Source organism: Eucalyptus grandis, chromosome 6 (assembly GCF_016545825.1).
Source record: "Eucalyptus grandis isolate ANBG69807.140 chromosome 6, ASM1654582v1, whole genome shotgun sequence".
NCBI lineage: Eukaryota > Viridiplantae > Streptophyta > Magnoliopsida > Myrtales > Myrtaceae > Eucalyptus > Eucalyptus grandis.
The window spans coordinates 54,712,672-54,730,922 of NC_052617.1; the positions used below are offsets into that span (position 1 = coordinate 54,712,672).

At 38.6% G+C, this 18,251-nt stretch overlaps 3 protein-coding genes across 3 annotated transcripts; 1 reads left to right on the plus strand and 2 right to left on the minus strand.

Annotated features, from left to right (window-relative positions):
• Window positions 1-4,901: 4,901 nt before the first annotated feature.
• Window positions 4,902-5,727, minus strand: LOC120286098 (citrate-binding protein-like). Its single transcript, XM_039314707.1, has 2 exons — window positions 5,452-5,727; window positions 4,902-5,285 (listed from the first exon to the last, which is right to left on the minus strand). The coding sequence occupies exons 1-2, from the start codon at window positions 5,725-5,727 to the stop codon at window positions 4,902-4,904; spliced, it is 660 nt and encodes a 219-aa protein (XP_039170641.1).
• Window positions 5,728-7,732: 2,005 nt separating this feature from the next.
• Window positions 7,733-8,515, minus strand: LOC104452317 (citrate-binding protein-like). Its single transcript, XM_039314708.1, has 3 exons — window positions 8,368-8,515; window positions 8,002-8,113; window positions 7,733-7,925 (listed from the first exon to the last, which is right to left on the minus strand). The coding sequence occupies exons 1-3, from the start codon at window positions 8,513-8,515 to the stop codon at window positions 7,733-7,735; spliced, it is 453 nt and encodes a 150-aa protein (XP_039170642.1).
• A 6,413-nt stretch (window positions 8,516-14,928) lies between these two features.
• Window positions 14,929-17,400, plus strand: LOC104450856. Its single transcript, XM_010065559.3, has 4 exons — window positions 14,929-15,286; window positions 15,423-15,538; window positions 15,926-16,309; window positions 17,089-17,400. The coding sequence occupies exons 1-4, from the start codon at window positions 15,139-15,141 to the stop codon at window positions 17,149-17,151; spliced, it is 711 nt and encodes a 236-aa protein (XP_010063861.1). The 5' UTR covers window positions 14,929-15,138; the 3' UTR covers window positions 17,152-17,400.
• Window positions 17,401-18,251: the final 851 nt, after the last annotated feature.

An 18,251-nucleotide genomic window follows, 5' to 3' on the forward strand; every position in this document is an offset into this window, starting at 1 on the left:
TGTTATCGTGGATCACGCTCCCAAAGAGCGAAGATTTGATTATAATGGAGCGGATGCCCCTAGTTTGATGTCCTCCTATTGGGTTGTTTCTGGTTAACATCTCAGAAATTTCCTTTCTTTATAAAAGTCAAATCAAAATCCTGCACGGACAAACTGCTGAGATCAGTCAACACGATGGGGTCAAAAAGAGCCGCTCTTTTTTTTATTGTGAAGCTTATCATTTCATATACAAGCGAGCCCTCTAAAGTAAGGCACATCGAAATACAGAATCTCCTATAGAGCAAGTAATAAGAAACCCAATAACATGGAAGGGCCTTACATCTGGAGGTCTTCACAACCCAATCTGCTAGTCTATTTGTATCTTGAGTATGGTAAGCCAACTCAAGACTCCCAAAAAGGGCCATGAAGCCTAAAGATTCTATGATAAGTGGCTTAACGTCCCAGGAGTAAAGAGAGGAGTCTTGCAGGAAGCTTAGCAAGGAGGAGCTGTTAGTTTTCAGCACATATTTCTGTCCGGATCGACTAGCAAAGTGACGAAGAGCATGGGTACAAGCAAGGGTTTCGGAATGGAGGGCGGAGGACACTTGAATTGTTTTCATGGTTTACGGTACCAACACAGCTGACCTTGTGTAGTTGTTTTCATGTCAGCGGCACTTAATAGCAAATTCACCGCATTCACTCCCCATCTTCACCCAAATTTACCAACTTACTATTGCAATCTTTAGGGGTTTATTAATGGAACCCCATCGCAATGTTCACTAAATGAGCTAATCATCGAATGTCGTCACTTGTACCCGGACGCCACCACACACATTTAAATCAATAGGTGCTAATACGATTGTCAAACTCCTATGAGCTCATAGATGATTCGATTAATCTGGACCAGTGAACTCAATGCGATTCACAAAGAGTAGTAATTTGATTTATAAATTATAATCCTTATACACGATTATCATCCGATGCCTTTTCTTGAAGAGAATATTTTTCTTAATTCTATATATCTTTTAGGATTGCAAGTTATTTTCCTTGATTAATTGTGATTGATTGTAATTGATAATGTAATATTCCGTTACTCTAGATAGTTGTCCTATAAAGTATATAAATAGGCTAATCTACCCTTCATTGTTTATGCATCGAAATATACAGAAAATTCAATGATACTCTTTTTCCCCTTTGTTGTTAATTTAATATTAGAGCCGTCGCACCTATTGGGTCTTCACAAGGTGATGGTCCCAGCAATCACGAGCCTCCAGCGAGTTGACGCCTTCTGTGCGTCGTTCCAACGCTATTGGCGGTTTGCCTTGACAAATGAACACCAGCACAGGCCCACACGCTTCGCCGCCACTGATCGCGACCGAGATTCGCGCGTCGCTGCCGCCTGAAGCCTCTACCACTCCGCTGACATCACTCCCGTGCCATTCACGTGCATCTCCTCACGTTGCATCGGCATCATCCTGCCATATCGCCACAGCGGCAATTGACGGACCGTTTAATGTTGACCACTTCAATTAGATCGGCCTGAGCGTCGGTCGACTGTTTTCGAACGGATTCCTCGGGGTTGTACGACTGGTTCCTAAGGTATGTTGAGGTTTTGAGCCTGTTCTTGGGCCTTATTTTCTCCATATCCGTTCTGCCAATTTTCATCCTTTAAGTGCACGTAATGGATAAACTAGAAATCTCACTGTTCATTCGGACCATCTTCAATAAATCATACTATATTTTACGGCCGAAGAAATATCTACCTTTTTTAGAGGATGCGGACTTCTGTGTTACGTCAATGACATTCGTGCACCTATTAAAGTTGCAGAAGAAACATAGGCAAAATTATGTCAGTGACATTCATGCACCTATTATCAAATCTGTACATGGTTTCGAAAAACCTTAATTCTATCTATCATACTTCAGTTTGATCACTTTAATACAACAAAGGAAGGCTGGGATTTGCTTGCCAATCGATATGCCACCTTAGACATTGTTTATTGGTGTAAGCTGTTAGAGAATTTACATTGCATGCATTGGGAGACTACTCAATCCATTATTGGTTTCTTATTTTCCATGCATCTAGGACCGACTAGCCTTGTTTAAGTTATGTTCCAACACTTTCCATTGCTTGTTTCAAAAAACTAATACTACTACTAGACTCACCACTCTAAGAAGAGCCAAATTCTAGAATTTCACCATGACCCTACCCTGCACACCCTCTCACATGCCACCATGCGCTATTGAGAGTAAGAGTTGTTGAGAACGCGAAAGCACTCTTAACAAATGGTGTCAAAGCTGATAGTTGATTGGTGGTCTACTCTCAATGTATATCAATGTTTGTTAAGTATCTTAAAGAATAATTTGGTGACCAACCCAATTTGTAGGTAGGTGGGTATTATGGAGTAGTAACGTGGGCCAAATGGCAAATTTCATGGTACGGTCCGAAAAAAGGAGATCAAGGATGAAGTTGGGCATTGAAGATTTAAATTGAGATAAGTTGATGCAAGAGGATACTTGAATTAAGGTTAGAGCTCATACATGAATGGGAGATTATTTGGATACACTTATAAATTGTGTTAAAGAAATCCTATATCAGAGAATTGATATCGTGTTGAGTAGTTAATATATCATTGTTAGCTCATAACTCATTGGTTTAAACTTTTGAGTGAAAGTGAGTCTAACTGAATATGTTAACGGGTTTGGATCTCTGTCGTGCACTCCTAACAAGAGTTACGAGTTGGTGGCTTGTTTTGACAAATGATGGCCTTGCTGTCTGCCAATCGACCATGCGCTTCACGCAACTAAAGTGTCTGCTACTGCCAATATTGATGACCGCACTCTTTTGTCGTCCACATGCACGTTCCAACCGTGTCATCCTGCCACATCATCCGCCACATCAGTAATAGATTGGCTATTGACTGTTGACCGATTCAATTAAACTGGCCCAAGCATTGATAGACTGGTTCAGCCGTTTTCAGGCCGAATCTTGGGATTGTTCAACTAGTTCCAAAGGTATTTTGACGCTTTAAGTCTCTTTCTGGCCTTATCTTCTGCATATCGGTCCTCTAAGTGCTTGTTTCTTCACAATTCTTTATCAATTCTTTGATTTTCATTGTTAAAGTGCACATAATGGATAAATTGGAAGTCTCACTGTCCATCCATTCAGACCATTTTAAATAGATCAAGCTATATTTCATAAGCTAAGAAAAGTTTAACTTTTTGAGAGGACATAATTTTGTCCTTATGTCACCAGTGATATTCATGCGCCTACAAAGTTTATTGATGAGAATGAGGTGAAATTTGTTTAATGCTTAGAAGAGTGGACTAGGAAGAATTATCAGGTCCTCACATGATTTCGAAATACTTTGATTCGATCTATTAGACTTCAATTCGGCTGCCTCAATATAGCAAAGGAAGTCGGGGATTTGCATGCCAGCCAATATTCCACTTCAGTTATTGTTCATCAATATGAGATGTTAGGAAATCTACATATGCATTGAGAGACAGGTTAGTACATTGATGATTTCTTATCTTCCATGCATGCAATCTGGGATCAACTAGCCTTAGCCACAGAAAAAAAATTCAAAACTCTTTTATTGAGTTGCCATTTATAATTGTCCTTAATTACTAGCACATCTCTCTCTCTCTCTCTCTCTCTCTCTCTCTCTCTCTCTCTCTCTAACCAGCTCAGCCAGCAGTCAACAGCAAACGCGTGGATGGCGCGGATGCTGTCAGCGAGGGAGCAGCCAACAATCGACGTGAAGATTAATAACTTTGTGGGGAACAGCATATCGGTGATCAAAACGGCTTGTAGGTGTGCATGTTGGTGTTAGAATATCCTTCTACACCGACCCACCAGCTAACTGTAAGTGGAAACCTTATCTAGGGGAATCTAAGCATTGTCGTCACCATGGTTTGATATTGTGCAAAAAATTGATAGATAAATGGCCAATCAACGTGTGCTTTGATATGAGATTAATTAATGAAATAGACCACGATGATGTGTGGTATTAGATTGATCAATGGAATAGACCATTGACAGGTAAATTGATAAAATAATTATCGGACTAGACCATTGATGCTTGATTCGATATTGTTAATTCAAATGAGTACTTCCAATAAATAAATAAATAAATAAATAAAAATTGAAAGGTTAAAACTCATTCTTACACATATATTGTATATTGGATATAAGATAAATGAGTTTTGATATTATTTTGTAAAATGCATAGTGGGTGCTCAATTTTCCTTAAAAAGGTGTAATACTCACTAGGCCATGATTGCTCATTCTATTTATCTTTTGTTTTTTTTCTAAGAATCTTAGTTAGTGAGGACTTTTGAGAGTTTAATTTTGGATGGTTTGAAACTGTGTTTTTCAGGCTTACGGCTATCTCATTATTTCTATTCCTATAAGATTCGGGATGTGATAAACCTTCTCATTTATTTCTCTACACTTGTAATTTTTTATTTTTTTTTTACTACAATGGAATCATGGGATCCTTCCCCAGTAGTATTTCCATTATTTATAGATATGGACTCCATTAATCGCCGATTGTTAACAACTAACTGTGTCGAGCGAGGGCTTTACCTAAAACTCATGTGGATTCAGTTGGTTGTTGAGGAAGATAACAAATAATCAGTTGTGAGAAGCTAAGCCCCAGTAGAATTAGTAGAAATGTTTTGCCGAAATTTGTTGCTGAATTCGGGGACAGTGGCATTCTCTATCAGGAATTATTATCCAGACATGGAAGAGGGTCTAACTGCTAATGTCACTGGTTATATTCATAGTGATCAGGATCACGGGTCAAATCCTTAGGATTCTTAAAGACAACAGTCGCTCCCTCACAATCGATCTTGTTACCTGACAGGATTTATTCGCAAGCCAAATTTCGCAAAATGACCACGAAGCTCGTCGCCCTTCACTTCTTGTAGATTTTGATGTCTCTCCACCTCGATTCCATGTAGTAGCTTACGTTAGCTGGCGCCCCATACACTCCACACTTGAAATGCAGATCACCGGGCCCTTTGTCGGCCACCTGGAACACTTGATTCCCGTCGAGAAACACGGTCACTTTCCCTCCATCGACGTCGTGGATTATGTTAAGCCTGAACCACCTGTCGTAGAGGCCAGTGGCAATAAGGTTCCCGCTGTAGTACCGCATGTCCCCATCATAGATCCTCAGTATCAGGGTAGTATTTCCATGAGCTGCACCATGTATTTGGGCTATCGTAGCGCCAGATGTCCCATTGGGCACGAAACCGTGCCCTTCGAATTGCCAGACCCCAGACGAGTAATCTAGACCCTGCCGAATGTGTAACCTTGGTGCTTACAAATTTGTGGTACAAAATCGAGGATGGAACAGAGAAATTGAGACAGAATAAAGTAGAAAAGATTCGGCTAATTTGATCAATTTCTTGTTTAATGAATCACTATCACAACGATGAACTGTAGAGGGGTTCAAGAATTACTTTGATCCGAACTTCGGTGCGTGGTTGAGTGTGACTGCTTGGATCGTGGGGTTTGTCATTGGCGTAGACCCACAACTTGCGCACCCCGTCCACGAAGCTGTAGCGCTCCTCCAGTGGAATGTCGTAAGGCTTTTGCAGCTCAAAGTTTGTATCTGTCAACGGTACCTCAGTGAAACCGTCTGTAGGATCAGCAGAACAGAACAGATTGGATTTTGGATTATGACTCGAGACCAGGACAACAAAGAACAAAAGCGCATGGCTAAAAGGAATTTCCATTTTTCTTTCTTCTCAGTCTTGAGAAATTGCTGAGGAGCTAGTTAAGGCGAAGCTTCTATATGTAAGGATGGCATAAACAATGCAGGAACCAGATATGATTTTCTAATCTTAACACAGCAGAGCATACCCTGGTCTTCTTTCCATGGACAGACATGCTTGTCCTTTTGACAATTCGAACGACCTTGTCTTGTCCATGTAATCTCATGTATATATACAGTGATTCCTAGTTTCTGAGAAAGTGTATGACCGTCCAATTATGCCAATGAAAAAGGGTTGATTGATGCTCCATTACTTGGTCTTTAGTGTAGTAGGTTTAGTCTGTTAATTATTATTTGTGGATTTAAACAATGGTGGATATGTCTGCTGATTCTTTCACAAGATAGCTGTTGTCGCACTCCATTACATTCACATGAACAACACGTCCTTGTTTATCGGCCTAAAGATGCAAATTTGGTTTGTGTCTTTTCTAATAGACAGTGACAAGTGGCAATATCGTGCTGTACATTCACTTTGAGGTCCATTGCAAGTTTTTTCCATTGCTTCACTACATTGAATTCACACCGTGCCGAATACTTCATGGTGCCGTTTCATCATGGTCATCTTCATCATTTTCATCCATTCGTGTTTGTGGGGGTTAGACACAAATTTCATGAAAATACATCAAATTACAAGCTTAACGAGTTTTGTTAATTTCTGGTACAGCTGATTATGCAACCTGTCAGTTTCGTTTACACTAAGCGATTGTTCAAACTCCTCTAAAATGGGAGAAGGTCAAAGTGAATTTCTGTATGGCTCTGCATTCTGCTCCAACTACATCCATAGAATCCATTCATCTTAGTGAGACGGACTTGGTATTGTTTTTTTCTGTTTTCTTGTTTAGTAAGGCGACTAGGCCAATTCAAATTGTCTCCTTGTGCATATCGGTATAACGTTAGAATTTGGCTCTTTCTACTTGGTTGAACTCTCAGTTCTTGATTCCGGAGGAACTGGATAATTTATGGATCAACAATCTGATATGTCTGAGACAGACGTGTCAGATGACTAGGGGCATGCAGATTCTACATGAAGGCCAACTATAAAATGTTATCAGAACGGAAGTTGATTAATCTCGAGTGATCCCATCATTAACTATGAAACTGATATACAAGATGCAGATGAGATCCTTACCAAAAGAAAATTCAAAAGACCTTACCCAAAAAAAAAAAGATGCAGATGAGAAATCATAGTCGCATCATTAATGACATAATACATGAGCATGGACATGATCTTCTGACATATCTCTCAGCTCAGTGTCTCCAATTTCACTTTCAGTTAAAGTATCGATCCGCTTGATCAGCTAGTATATAAAAGAAAAAAAAAAACTAACCAAAACCATAAGAGAGATTTAACATGGAGAGATCGTGCCATTTTTCCTTTAGCAAAACAAGATGAGGAATGAGGGTGCTAATAAATTTTGTGAGCTAGTTGATTAACACATGCGTAGAAGCTCATCAGTGGAGTTGGTGTCACATATGCAGAGACAGAGAAAGAAGCTCCAGGGATTCATCTTTGAAAGCTATTTTCAGTTGACAAATGCTGTTGATCAGCATGTCTTTTCCTAATTAGATATGTTTAAAACACTAAGAGCTAATTGTATAGTCAATCCAAGCTTCATACTTTGAACTGACCACAATTTCTTGTACTTTTCTGCAGTAAGCTTTCCCAGGTGCCCTGTTTTGCATATCATAGCCTTATTTACTTCACATGAAATGCAACTTGAGATGCAACGTCCTAATTCTCTACTTGGTACAAAGTTTATGATTGCTAATCGGTTAGAGAAATTAACTCTAAGCCAAGCGCTCAACCAGCAAAGACAAAAAAAAAAACCAGCTATCAAATATAAAGCTGAAGAGTTTCTTTGGGCACGATATAGAACTGAGTAAATTTTTTAAAACGCTGGAATTTCCAGTTAGCTAATTGTGACCCTGCTGACTTATTTTTTTGCAAACGGCCCTTTAATTACTCTCTACATGCACTTCTTGTATATTTTGATGTCCTTCCACTTCAATTCCATGTTGTATAGCTCGTATTTTTGGGTTTTTTCTTCTTTGGGGGCAGCGGCATTCACTCCGCATTTAAAGTACAGGTTGCTGAGGCCATGATCTTGCTTCGCGAACTTTGAAGTCCCCTCAAGGTGAACTTCCACGATGCCTTGATCCCTGTCATGGATCACGTTCACCCTGAACCACTTTTGGTAAAGATTGGTCGCAACAGATCACGAAGGTAGTATCTTACCATCCCCTGCGCATATCCTTAGTATCAGAGTAGTGGTGTGCACTGTGCCCCATGTTGCCGTGGATCTGCACTATGATGGCTCCAGAGGTCCTGTTCGGCACAGGACCATAGCCTTTAAATTGCCATACCCCAGATGAATAGTCAAGCGTCTGTGAGAAAGTACATTAGGATCAAGTTGTGAGTCTAGCCTCTGACCAACTTGAACTACCAACAACAACATAAGAACAACTTAAAATTCATAAATGTAGGGATGGGGAGAGTACTCTTATATGTAGTTCTGTCCGGGGCATGGTCTTACTGTCAGGTTAGTGCGGTTTATCATCTGCATAGACCCAAATCCTCATAATTCCATCCGCAAAACCATACCTCTCCTCCAACGGTTTGTCGTACAGTTACTGTATCTTCCACTCGTCAGCAGCACAACAGTGAACCCATTGGTGGGATCTGCATAGTCACGACCTATTTCAATGATATGAACAAGGACAAGGCAGAGAATCAGATATGAAGAACGCATCTTCCTCAGTTCTTGATCCTGTGAATTGACAAGGAAAAGCCGAGCTATGTGCTGATAGGATTATCATACGCATGAATCAGAGACAACAAAAGTCTAGCCTAGAACCCTTTTGGACCAGTGTCAGTGTCTTGTTCCTTGAAAATTAAGTGTATATGCAGCACCAAACGCTAAGAAGAGGTCAAATGCTTGATACAGATTGAAGATTTAGTTCAACGGTTGATAATTGAGGATGACAACTTAGGTTGCTTCAAAAGAACGGTCGATTGGAGGAGAGACCATAAATTTTGCTCGCCAAGTTCATCCATAATATGAGATGGTCTTTCATTGGAGTGCAATGACGGGGGCCCTTGATGAGCATTTGCTAGGAATTGTGCCCCATGATATAAATCAATGAACGATTTAGTTCAGAATGCGTTAAAGTACTCTTCATCGACATCTAAGCTTTTCCGAGCGTCCTTTGGTTCTTCTCTATCTGAAGCATCTGCAAAGTGCATTGAGAGGTCTGCATCATGTTGCTCTAGACGAGGCAAGATTTGATTAATTCCAACAAACACAAGCTTCCCATTAAAGTCGATTTGTTACTGTGCAGGCTTATTCTAATAGATTACGCCAATCACATCTCAAAAAATGGAGCGAGCCATCACAAACCATATGTTACTATACTAATTTTTTGGTGATCAGCTGAGACCCAACCCGTATTGACATATTGTGATTCGATTCAGTCCACAGACGACTTCATCTATAGCACAAGCCTACATCCAATGTCTTTGGTGGAAAAACAAAGATGAGGGTCAACATTTGATTAGAGAGTTAACTTCACTCCTTAAAATCAGCCATTTATTTGAATGAACTGAGAATCATCAAAAGCAAGCATATGAGTCACCTGTATTCACTATATATGCAAAAAGTGACATACTTTTAATGTTCATGCTAAGAGATTGACTACTGGGGCTTTAATTAGATCGTTATCGCCTTTTGTTTATTCTCTTTATGTTTGTTAAGCAAAAGGCTAGGAAAGGCAACCGGTATTAACAACCTCTTAGAGATAGTTTGCACAATGTGCATCACTAATATATTATAAAGGTGCATGCATCATATAGCTATCACAGAAGACGTATCTCTTCTAATCATTCTCTTGCAAAACTCTACACACATCACTTGGGCTCTCTTGAAGATCAAACTCGACATCATTGTCCAAATTCAAGTTTGGAACAATTCTAATGCACTATATGGGGAGGATGAAGGTTGCCTTCTAAAGAGTGTCAATAAGCCTTGTATTATAAGTTAATCCTGGACAGGCTCTTGTCTTTCCCATTCGCTTGCAGGCATTATAGACCGCCATTTTCGGTGAAGGCTTTTCTTCATTGTTCGTCCTTCTGTGCAGTAATGGCCCTTTTAGTTTTCTTTTCTTTTATTTTCTTCTCTTTTGCGCATTTGGGCAGCCGCCATATGTCTAGTATCTGTGTGGGCATTGAACAAACCAGCAGATTGACTTTCTTCATGTAAAGTAGTAATTCGTTTACGCGTGTCGTCGTGTATGTTCAACACCAGTAGCTTAATGACTAATGAGGACAATGGGTGATGATGATGTCCGCTTTATGTCGTTGCGTTTGGATCATAAGCCCTGCCCATACATTGCTTTCTTTCCATGAACTTTTGTTACATTGGTTTTCCAACTTGTCATACCATGAAAGAGAGGCTTGAGAGGGGTACTTACAAGGCTGATGCTGCTTTTCATATCTCTTCGCAGTTAGCAAGGCTTGTAAAGCAATCATTAACATACATGAACCCTATCCATAGTTTAATAACTTGGGACTCGAAAAAATTATCAATTTATTCCAAATCTATTGTACATATGACAATTCAATCTTAAACTTTTTAATTTTATTAATGTTAATGGAAATCACTAACGTAATATAAGCAAAACCATTTATGTCAACATGTCATGCAGGATTGTTGACGATGACTAGATGTTATGTCAGCGATTTTCCAAAAGAACTACATTAGAAATTCGTACAATAATTTATTATTCTATTTGTGAAATTGAAATTCTATCAATCGTTCTTAATAGAAGTTAAGTTTAAACTTTCCTTTTAGTTTTCTTCCCATGAAGGTATCTGAATTTCTTTTACATGTCCTACTAAATATAATGAGAGTTAGGTTGATGAGTGGCCATCTCTCAATATGAATAGTCTTTCGTGAATATCTCGAAGAACTCTCGTGATCAATTCGATTGCTAGATAAAGATAGTGATTGTGATTAGTTTGATGGAAGACATTCTTGGTAAGGTGAGTATCGTGTTGTGGTAAGACACTAGTCAAAAATACTAGCAGAACATTACAACTTACTTTAAAATTTAAGTTAATTTAAAAATATCTAAAATAGCAAAAATTTCCTCAACAATGCTAGTATTACTCTTTGTTTTAATTAGTAAAATTTAGCAAAAATTTATTTAATTTATTATATGAATATCAATTCAGTTATAAATCTTTGAATTTGGTCAATTTAGTCCTAAACCTTTAAACGATTTGTCAATGTAATCCCTTCTAGCCAATTTTGGATGTTGGCTATCCTACATGGCATGGTCAATATCAACGTAAATAATTTTTACATTTTTAAATATTTTTCTCAAATTTCTTGTTTCCTTCTTTTTTTCTTTTTTCTTTTTAATTTTCCTTTGTTGATCCACAATGCCGTCACCTAGCCCATATCAAGACAAGGGTTGTGACACCCTCCCTATGGCTAGTGAGGCTTCAGGTGAGGATCTCGATGCTCTCACCAACCAAAAAAGAAAAAAAGGAAGTTTAAATAAAAATTTAACATTTTGTCCACGTCGACACAAGATGCCATGTAAGATATCCAATGCAAATTAGCAACTCCTTGTCAAAATTAGTCAGAATGAATATATTGGCAAATTGTCTAAAAGTTTACGACTAAATTAGCAAAATTAAAAGATTTAAACTTAATTGGTACCCGTACAGTAAATTTAGAACCTTTTTTAATAATTATGCCTTTCAAGTACTTAAAAAATGAAGGGTCTCAAAGTAGTTTATGAAGATGTAGAGAGCTGCGCTTGTAGTTTATGGAAAACAAGTAGGGTCTCCAAGTACATTGATCCAAACAGAGAGGGTGTCGGAGTAATTTCCGTTAAAAAAAAAAAAAAAAAGGCAAGGGGTGTCTAAGTAACTTAATCCATACCAGGGGTGTTCGTATTTACTTTTTAATTTTGACTTTTTTCTACATCTCATGATGCATGCGTTTTAACTCTTTTTTAAATCTTAAACGCCTAAAGTTTTCACAAAGTAAATGCCGATACCTATTTTCAAGTATAGTCTTTTTCTTCACACGGAAAATCAAAAAGGTTACCTTTTCTTTCGGAAATCCCTACAAACAAACCTTAAATTTATGTTACAAGCCTCATCCTTCTTTCATGATGAGACTTTAGGAGTGGCTAAATAGTACGAAAAATCTGTCGGACCATTATCAAGAGTGTCAATCTAAGGGTTGCCATAATTACTGGTGTGCTTAAAAGACTAATATTTTGCAAGGATTAGTTGAGTGCTTGTCAGCCGGGATATCTTTAACATGCAAATCTTGTGCATCTTTTTCTCTCTTTAGAAATTATCTCAGTAATCTATACTGGTGGACATTAAAATTTAGCATAATTTGTAACCGGTCACTGAACTTTGATTTCAATAACTAGATACATTAAACTTCATTTATCTATAGTTTGTCTCATTTTGGCCAAAATCGACCAAATTAATCAATGTAAGCATCTCTCTCTCTCTCTAAATTGTTCGATGCTATTTGAGTAAATTGAATTTTTGGTCACTGAAGATTAGCACAATATGTAATCAAATCAATGAACTTTAATTTCATTAGTCAAGTACATTAATCTTTCATTTGTCTACAGGTTAAAGCATTTTGGTGAAAATTGACCACTTTTCAACGAAATAATCGATTTGACCGCGATATGATATTGAGCATGACATTTTTGAAATTAGTCATGTGCCAACCACATAAAAATCTATTTTAAAATCGACATGATATGGACCAAAGCACATCAATTGAAAATCCACTAAAATCTATCAACAGAAGTAATTTGCCCAAATTTCGAGCTAGAGAAAAGAATAAGTAAAAGGAGTGAATTCTTTATCAACGAATGGAGAAAAAAGAGCTGGCCCTTTCTCTTTTGGGCTTCCCAAAGCAAAGATTTGGTACCACGCCTTTTGTTCTTTTCTTTTAAACACTATTGTTTCTGTCCTTTTCTTTTTAGGATAAAAAAAAAAAAAAAACATGAGGCCCACATCGAAATTCACAGACATGTCGAAATAAAGGCTGTCACGGTTTCGCTAGCGGCCACACTTCAACATTCAACATTAAGTGAAGAAGCGGTCCTTTTAATACGACATGTGGTTCGCCCCTTGTGGATTTATAGCAATCGTGCCTAGGCTTGTGAAGGTTCTATCCACGAGAAACTTTTAGGTCCACGCATGACTTTGAACCGCATTAAAATAGAGTCATTTAATATGGACCTTCTTGTTTGTTCTGGATTATGTAATCTGCTTGGAGGATCTTGCTGTTTTATATGTAGATTGGTTCTGTCATGGCACTAAATACATCGATTATCTCAATCTAGGAACCCCCTACTAGTCTATTCTCTGCTCTTCTTTGCCTCATGTCCATGGCCAAATATAATATGAGCACTCAATCTTAATCTAGCATATGTTAGGTAAAGTGATTTGAGAGAGTTAATTGTGCTGGAGCACTTACCGATGGTCGTTACTCATCGCTGTCCTCCTGTCCACCTATTCAAGGGATTATAGAGTTTGGTTATAGAAACTGGTAAAACCAATGTTGACCTAGTTTAGTTGGTTAGATTGGTGAGTCGCTGCTAGATGTAATTTGATCTAGGAATTTCAAAAAAAAAAAAAAAACGGACAGCATGGGTTGTGAATTGAAATCGAACCTTAGAATAGTCATAATTACTGCTTTACCAATCGAATTTTAAAACTTTAAAAATGCTTCAAAAGATTCGAATATGTGGTTTTGAGAAACACACAATGCACTCAATCCATTTGATGTGGGAAGAAGTTTCATAACATCGGTGCATTATTTTATATGTAGTATCGATGTTTGCTCAAGTTAACAAACCGCTCGATTTAAACAGTTTACCTACTCGAATAGCAAACCACTAGTCTCTTAGGTTCACTTGCCCAGGCGATTTTGGAAATTTTGCTAAGAGGCTAATGAAATACCTTAAAATTTTCATAAATTAGTTAAATTTATATCTATGGCCTTTGCATACGGCCCTAACCCTAAATAATTTTCATGTAGTTTGTGGGTTTCGAAGTTTGAAGCCGAATTCATACCAAATCAAGCCTTCAGTCTAGTTGGCACGAGCTAGTCGTGCTAGCCGACTTGATGGCCACTACCTTTATCTTCGAATCTTGAATTGGAAATCTTATGACATCTCAACAAATTACGCTATATCTTGGAGTTACTCATCACCATTTACAATGCATGTATGACATCTGTTTGGTCAATTATCTCATTATTCTAACTTCGCTGTTTGATTACCACCTACAAATCTAAATGCCTAGAGTGAAGTCTCCATCAAGAGCAAATTACATCGACAGTGCACCAAGCATTGTCCCCATCAAATTCCCCCCAAAATTCTCATCTGCAGAACAAACAAAAAAACAAGAAAATGCAGACAACAAAAGTGAATTAACGCTACCTACGAAGGCAATGAAACAAAATGGAAAATCAGTGTTTCTGTTCCTGACCAGAATCGAGAACATAATCTCAGCAACAGCCGTTAAGATATCAAATGGGCCATCCGCCCATGCTTTATTGTGTTAATGTTTATTCACGTATAAGGCCTTGTCTGTGCCTCAGGTCTCAAAAAAAGAAAAAAAGAAACTGCCTTTGTTATCTCCCAAGCTCCATATATTTTTAATTTTAATCGAATTGAATGCATCGAGAATTAGAATAAAGAGAAAAAAGGGTGAAACTTTACACGGCATAATTACGCCATTATACAAAAGCGACTGTAGTAATTATGAAATACAAAAGGTTGTGAGGATTCCTAAGAGAAAGTAAAATAGTATGTATTCTCCACCTCCCAAGAACATATATATATATATATATATATATATATAGCAATTTCTTTTCAGCATTGAAATTGAAGATGTTGCAGGATGATACTACGCTAATCATTTTAGAATAATTAGTGTAAATACTCTTCTTGATTAGTTAAGTTTTGAAATCTCGAGATGATTTTTTAAAAAATAAAATATTTTTATCGACTTTTTGCAATAACGAGAACACACACCATCCCCAACACCCATTTGTTGTCTGTCATCCATTCAAAGCACCTCCTGTCAAAAGCCCCAGCACTCCTGACACTTCGTGCAACTCTCTCTCTCTCTCTCTCTCTCTCTCTCTATAGACATACACACGGTGGAAAGGAAAGTTGGAGAGAAGAAAGAAGAAAGAAAAAAGAAAAGGTTGCTGCCAGAGACAATTAAAGCCACTGCTGGTTCCACCTCTTTTCATCTTTCATCATCTCTCTCGGCTTCAGCTTGCAAGAAAGAATACAAGAACCGCTCGTTTCCACGATGAAGATCGCAGCGTTCGTCACATTCCTCTGCTTCTTCTTCTTCTTCTTCTTCTCTGTTTTCTGCAAAGTGGGTTACTGTTCGACGGTGCTCGTGGATGGAGTTTCGGAGTGGAAGAACCCGACTGTTCATGTTGGAGATGCCATCAGTACGTGTTTTTTTCTTTTTCTTTTTCTCTTTGTAAAGGGAAAGAGTGATTGTGGATGAGCTCTCTATTCAGTTTCGGATTTCAAGAACTCAAAGCTGAGAGTTAACATTCCCCTGTTCTCTGTTTCGTTTCTCAGTTTTCAGACACAAGTATCAATACGACCTCTACATTTTCCAGAACCAACGAGCCTTCACTCTCTGCGACTTCACTCAAGCGACTCTTCTTACAAAGCCGGGCTCTAACACATTCACGGTATGCTCTCTCTCTCTCTCTCTCTCTCTCTCTCTCTCTCTCTCTCTCTCTCTCTCTCTCTCTGAGTGTTCATGTGTGCACCGTTGGGTTCTTTACTTTTCCGTTTTTTCTCTTTTTCTTAGATAAACACGTTTATCAGCTAGTAATTAGCTTGGACTCCACAAAAGCTGCTAAAATTTTGGAACTTTACTACATTTATCATTTGAAAACTATGTTACGAAGAAGCTCACAAGCTGAAATTAGTTTTCTCTTCTAACAAACCCAAAAATTAAACGAAAAGAAACGTTGCCATCAATCGGGTTATTTCTTGGATCTTGAGTAATATCTGCAAAATGAAGCATTTTTAGCTCTTTTTTTCCCTGACTATTTCTTTCAATGCTAATCCAGTGGCACCCATCACGCCCTGGCTATTTCTACTTCACCTTCAACAATGGCTCTCTCAATGCGTGCCAAGACACCCAAAAGTTTCCCGTTAAGGTCTCTTCCGAAGCACCGCCACCATCCCCAGAGAGTGTAATCATCCCGTCAGAATCACCTCCAGTGCAGGCCCCGGCCCCGACCACGGGAGGGACTGTGTCATCCTCGCCGACGTTTCCATGGCCATACCGCCCTCACGAGAAGCTCTCGCCGGGACCTGCACCAGCCGCAAGCTCGTTGCCGGACAAAGGCGGGATTCCCTTTATTAATAGCAATCCTGCAGTTCCTCTGCCTACAGGAGAAGTGGACTCTGCCACAATAAGGCCTCTGTCTCAGGCAGATCACGGAAAACAGGTACGAGACTAGTTCGATTCATCAAAAAAGCGACTATTAACAAGAATATTCATTCGTGAATGAATATTAAAGTGGTTATATTGGATGATTGATTATGTCAAGAGTACATTTTGATGGACCGATAGTGCATACTGTTTTTGTCAGTGTTTGTTCAGTTGGGGTTGATGTTGATAGAAACCCACATTGACATTACAAGTCTCAAGAGGTGACTAATTATAGGAGCTATTTAAGTAGGGTGCAGCTCCTTTGATCTTTACAGCTTTAATTGAAACCTGACGGTTGGCTATGGCTGAACTCCACGAGGGATAGTTAGAAGCTTTTTGCACGATGTTTTGATGTATTGAAGTCTAGTGGGTTCTGATTTTAAATCATGCCGCGCATCATTCTTGGCTATTCTTTATCAGTTCTTGTGGCTTGTTTTAAGTATTTTGAGACAATCAATAGCTGAAAAACATCTGCCGTTTTGAAAATGAGCAATTCATAATATAGTCTTACTCAATGATCATAACTTTGCCTGCTTAAAAATGTGCCGCCATCATTGCTCTTTTGGTCCATTCTGTCGTCTCTTACACTTGCAATCCGAAATGGGTGGTGAAACCTTATGTACCCAAAAGTCAAATAAAAAAATGGAAATTGCTGAAAGCGTAGGAAACTTTATCTAATTACTCTTTTGAGTCTTGACATGGTCTTCATACTTGAGCTTCACATGTAGATCTGAAAAGATAGATGAGCTGTTGATTGGGGTCTCAATTACATATCCCTTTGTCCTTTGATTGCAGGAGGTGGTGGGGTTGCTTCAACTACAAATGGCTCTACTGTGTGCAATGTTCTTGATGCTGTGACCACAAAAATTGAGCTAAAAAGAGGGGAAAAAAAAGGAATTTAGGAGGCAACTACAGCTAGTGTGTAAAGAATGTGAGTAGGCTAATGAGTGGGAGGTTATTTGGGGTCCTTAAAAGTAGCTTTAGAGAATATAATTAGACCATGTAATATGATGATGCTTCTTGCCTTGACCCTACTTTGGAATCATTGGCAAGCTTTGGCCTTTAGTTTTGCTGTGTAATCAATTGCTCCCTCTTCTCTTTTTTCAACTTTCTTCTTTGCCTTTATTTCCTTTCACCCACTTTCATCATTCGTCAATCTTTACTTGTGAAATTTATCGTCGCCCGGAGGCATGAATCGGTTTTCTTTTCGTTTCGGCGGCATTTTTTTTTTTAAGTTGAAAAGCAATTTAGTGTCAGGAAAATTTCCAAGCAAGCCAAAAAGCTGTAAAGTAAAGCTTAAATAATTGTGGGATCTTTACTAGGTAAGAAAGGTCATTAATCTCAAGGATGTTCTCTCTTTCTCGGGTGACGGAATTTGACTAGCTTTAGATGCATAAGAGCGATTTATGTGACAGTTAAACGGGCGAAAATCACTTCTATTACATAGACTTTAATGAGAAGTTCACAGTTAAGATGTGCGAAAGCACGGTTGCGTCTGCTGCAATTTATGTTCAAAAGGCACGTACTGGTGAATTTTGACACTTGATAGCACAATCAAATTCGTCCTTTGTTAATGTGTCCTACATAACGTGGGAACTCTCAGCCTGCAGTAACCTGGCTGGCATTCTTAATCGAGAAAATTTAAGTGGAGTTGGAAAAGAATTTCTCGTCAGTACAGATGAGCAATTTATCTGTTGGACCAGAAACCGGGTGGAGGACTATTTGCGCCCTCGAGCCCTGCGATATACTAGCATCTATCAAGGGATCTGATTCCCCAGCTTAGACATCATATTTCGTGATTGTCTAAAACGTAACATAAGTTTTCAAAGACATATATCTGCATCTTATCAGACCAGATACTAATGATACAACAGGTGCTACGAGCAAACTCAAATAGAGCACACTTCTCTGCAATTTTCTATGGAGCTCTACAACTGTTTGTCTTCTAAACTTATGAG

What these genes read in the sequence shown, in the direction of transcription:
- LOC104452317 (XM_039314708.1), bottom strand. Translation starts at nt 8,515, where the DNA reads ATGCGTTCTTCATATCTGATTCTCTGCCTTGTCCTTGTTCATATCATT. An exon ending in GACAAACCGTTGGAGGAGAG is followed by an intron (nt 8,114 to 8,367) that starts GTATGGTTTTGC and finishes GGCAATTTAAAG; the next exon opens with GCTATGGTCCTGTGCCGAAC. An exon ending in AAGGATATGCGCAGGGGATG is followed by an intron (nt 7,926 to 8,001) that starts GTAAGATACTAC and finishes GATCCATGACAG; the next exon opens with GGATCAAGGCATCGTGGAAG.
- LOC120286098 (XM_039314707.1), bottom strand. Translation starts at nt 5,727, where the DNA reads ATGGAAATTCCTTTTAGCCATGCGCTTTTGTTCTTTGTTGTCCTGGTC. An exon ending in GCACCGAAGTTCGGATCAAA is followed by an intron (nt 5,286 to 5,451) that starts GTAATTCTTGAA and finishes CACATTCGGCAG; the next exon opens with GGTCTAGATTACTCGTCTGG.
- LOC104450856 (XM_010065559.3), top strand. Translation starts at nt 15,139, where the DNA reads ATGAAGATCGCAGCGTTCGTCACATTCCTCTGCTTCTTCTTCTTCTTC. An exon ending in CGGGCTCTAACACATTCACG is followed by an intron (nt 15,539 to 15,925) that starts GTATGCTCTCTC and finishes ATGCTAATCCAG; the next exon opens with TGGCACCCATCACGCCCTGG. An exon ending in AGGCAGATCACGGAAAACAG is followed by an intron (nt 16,310 to 17,088) that starts GTACGAGACTAG and finishes CTTTGATTGCAG; the next exon opens with GAGGTGGTGGGGTTGCTTCA.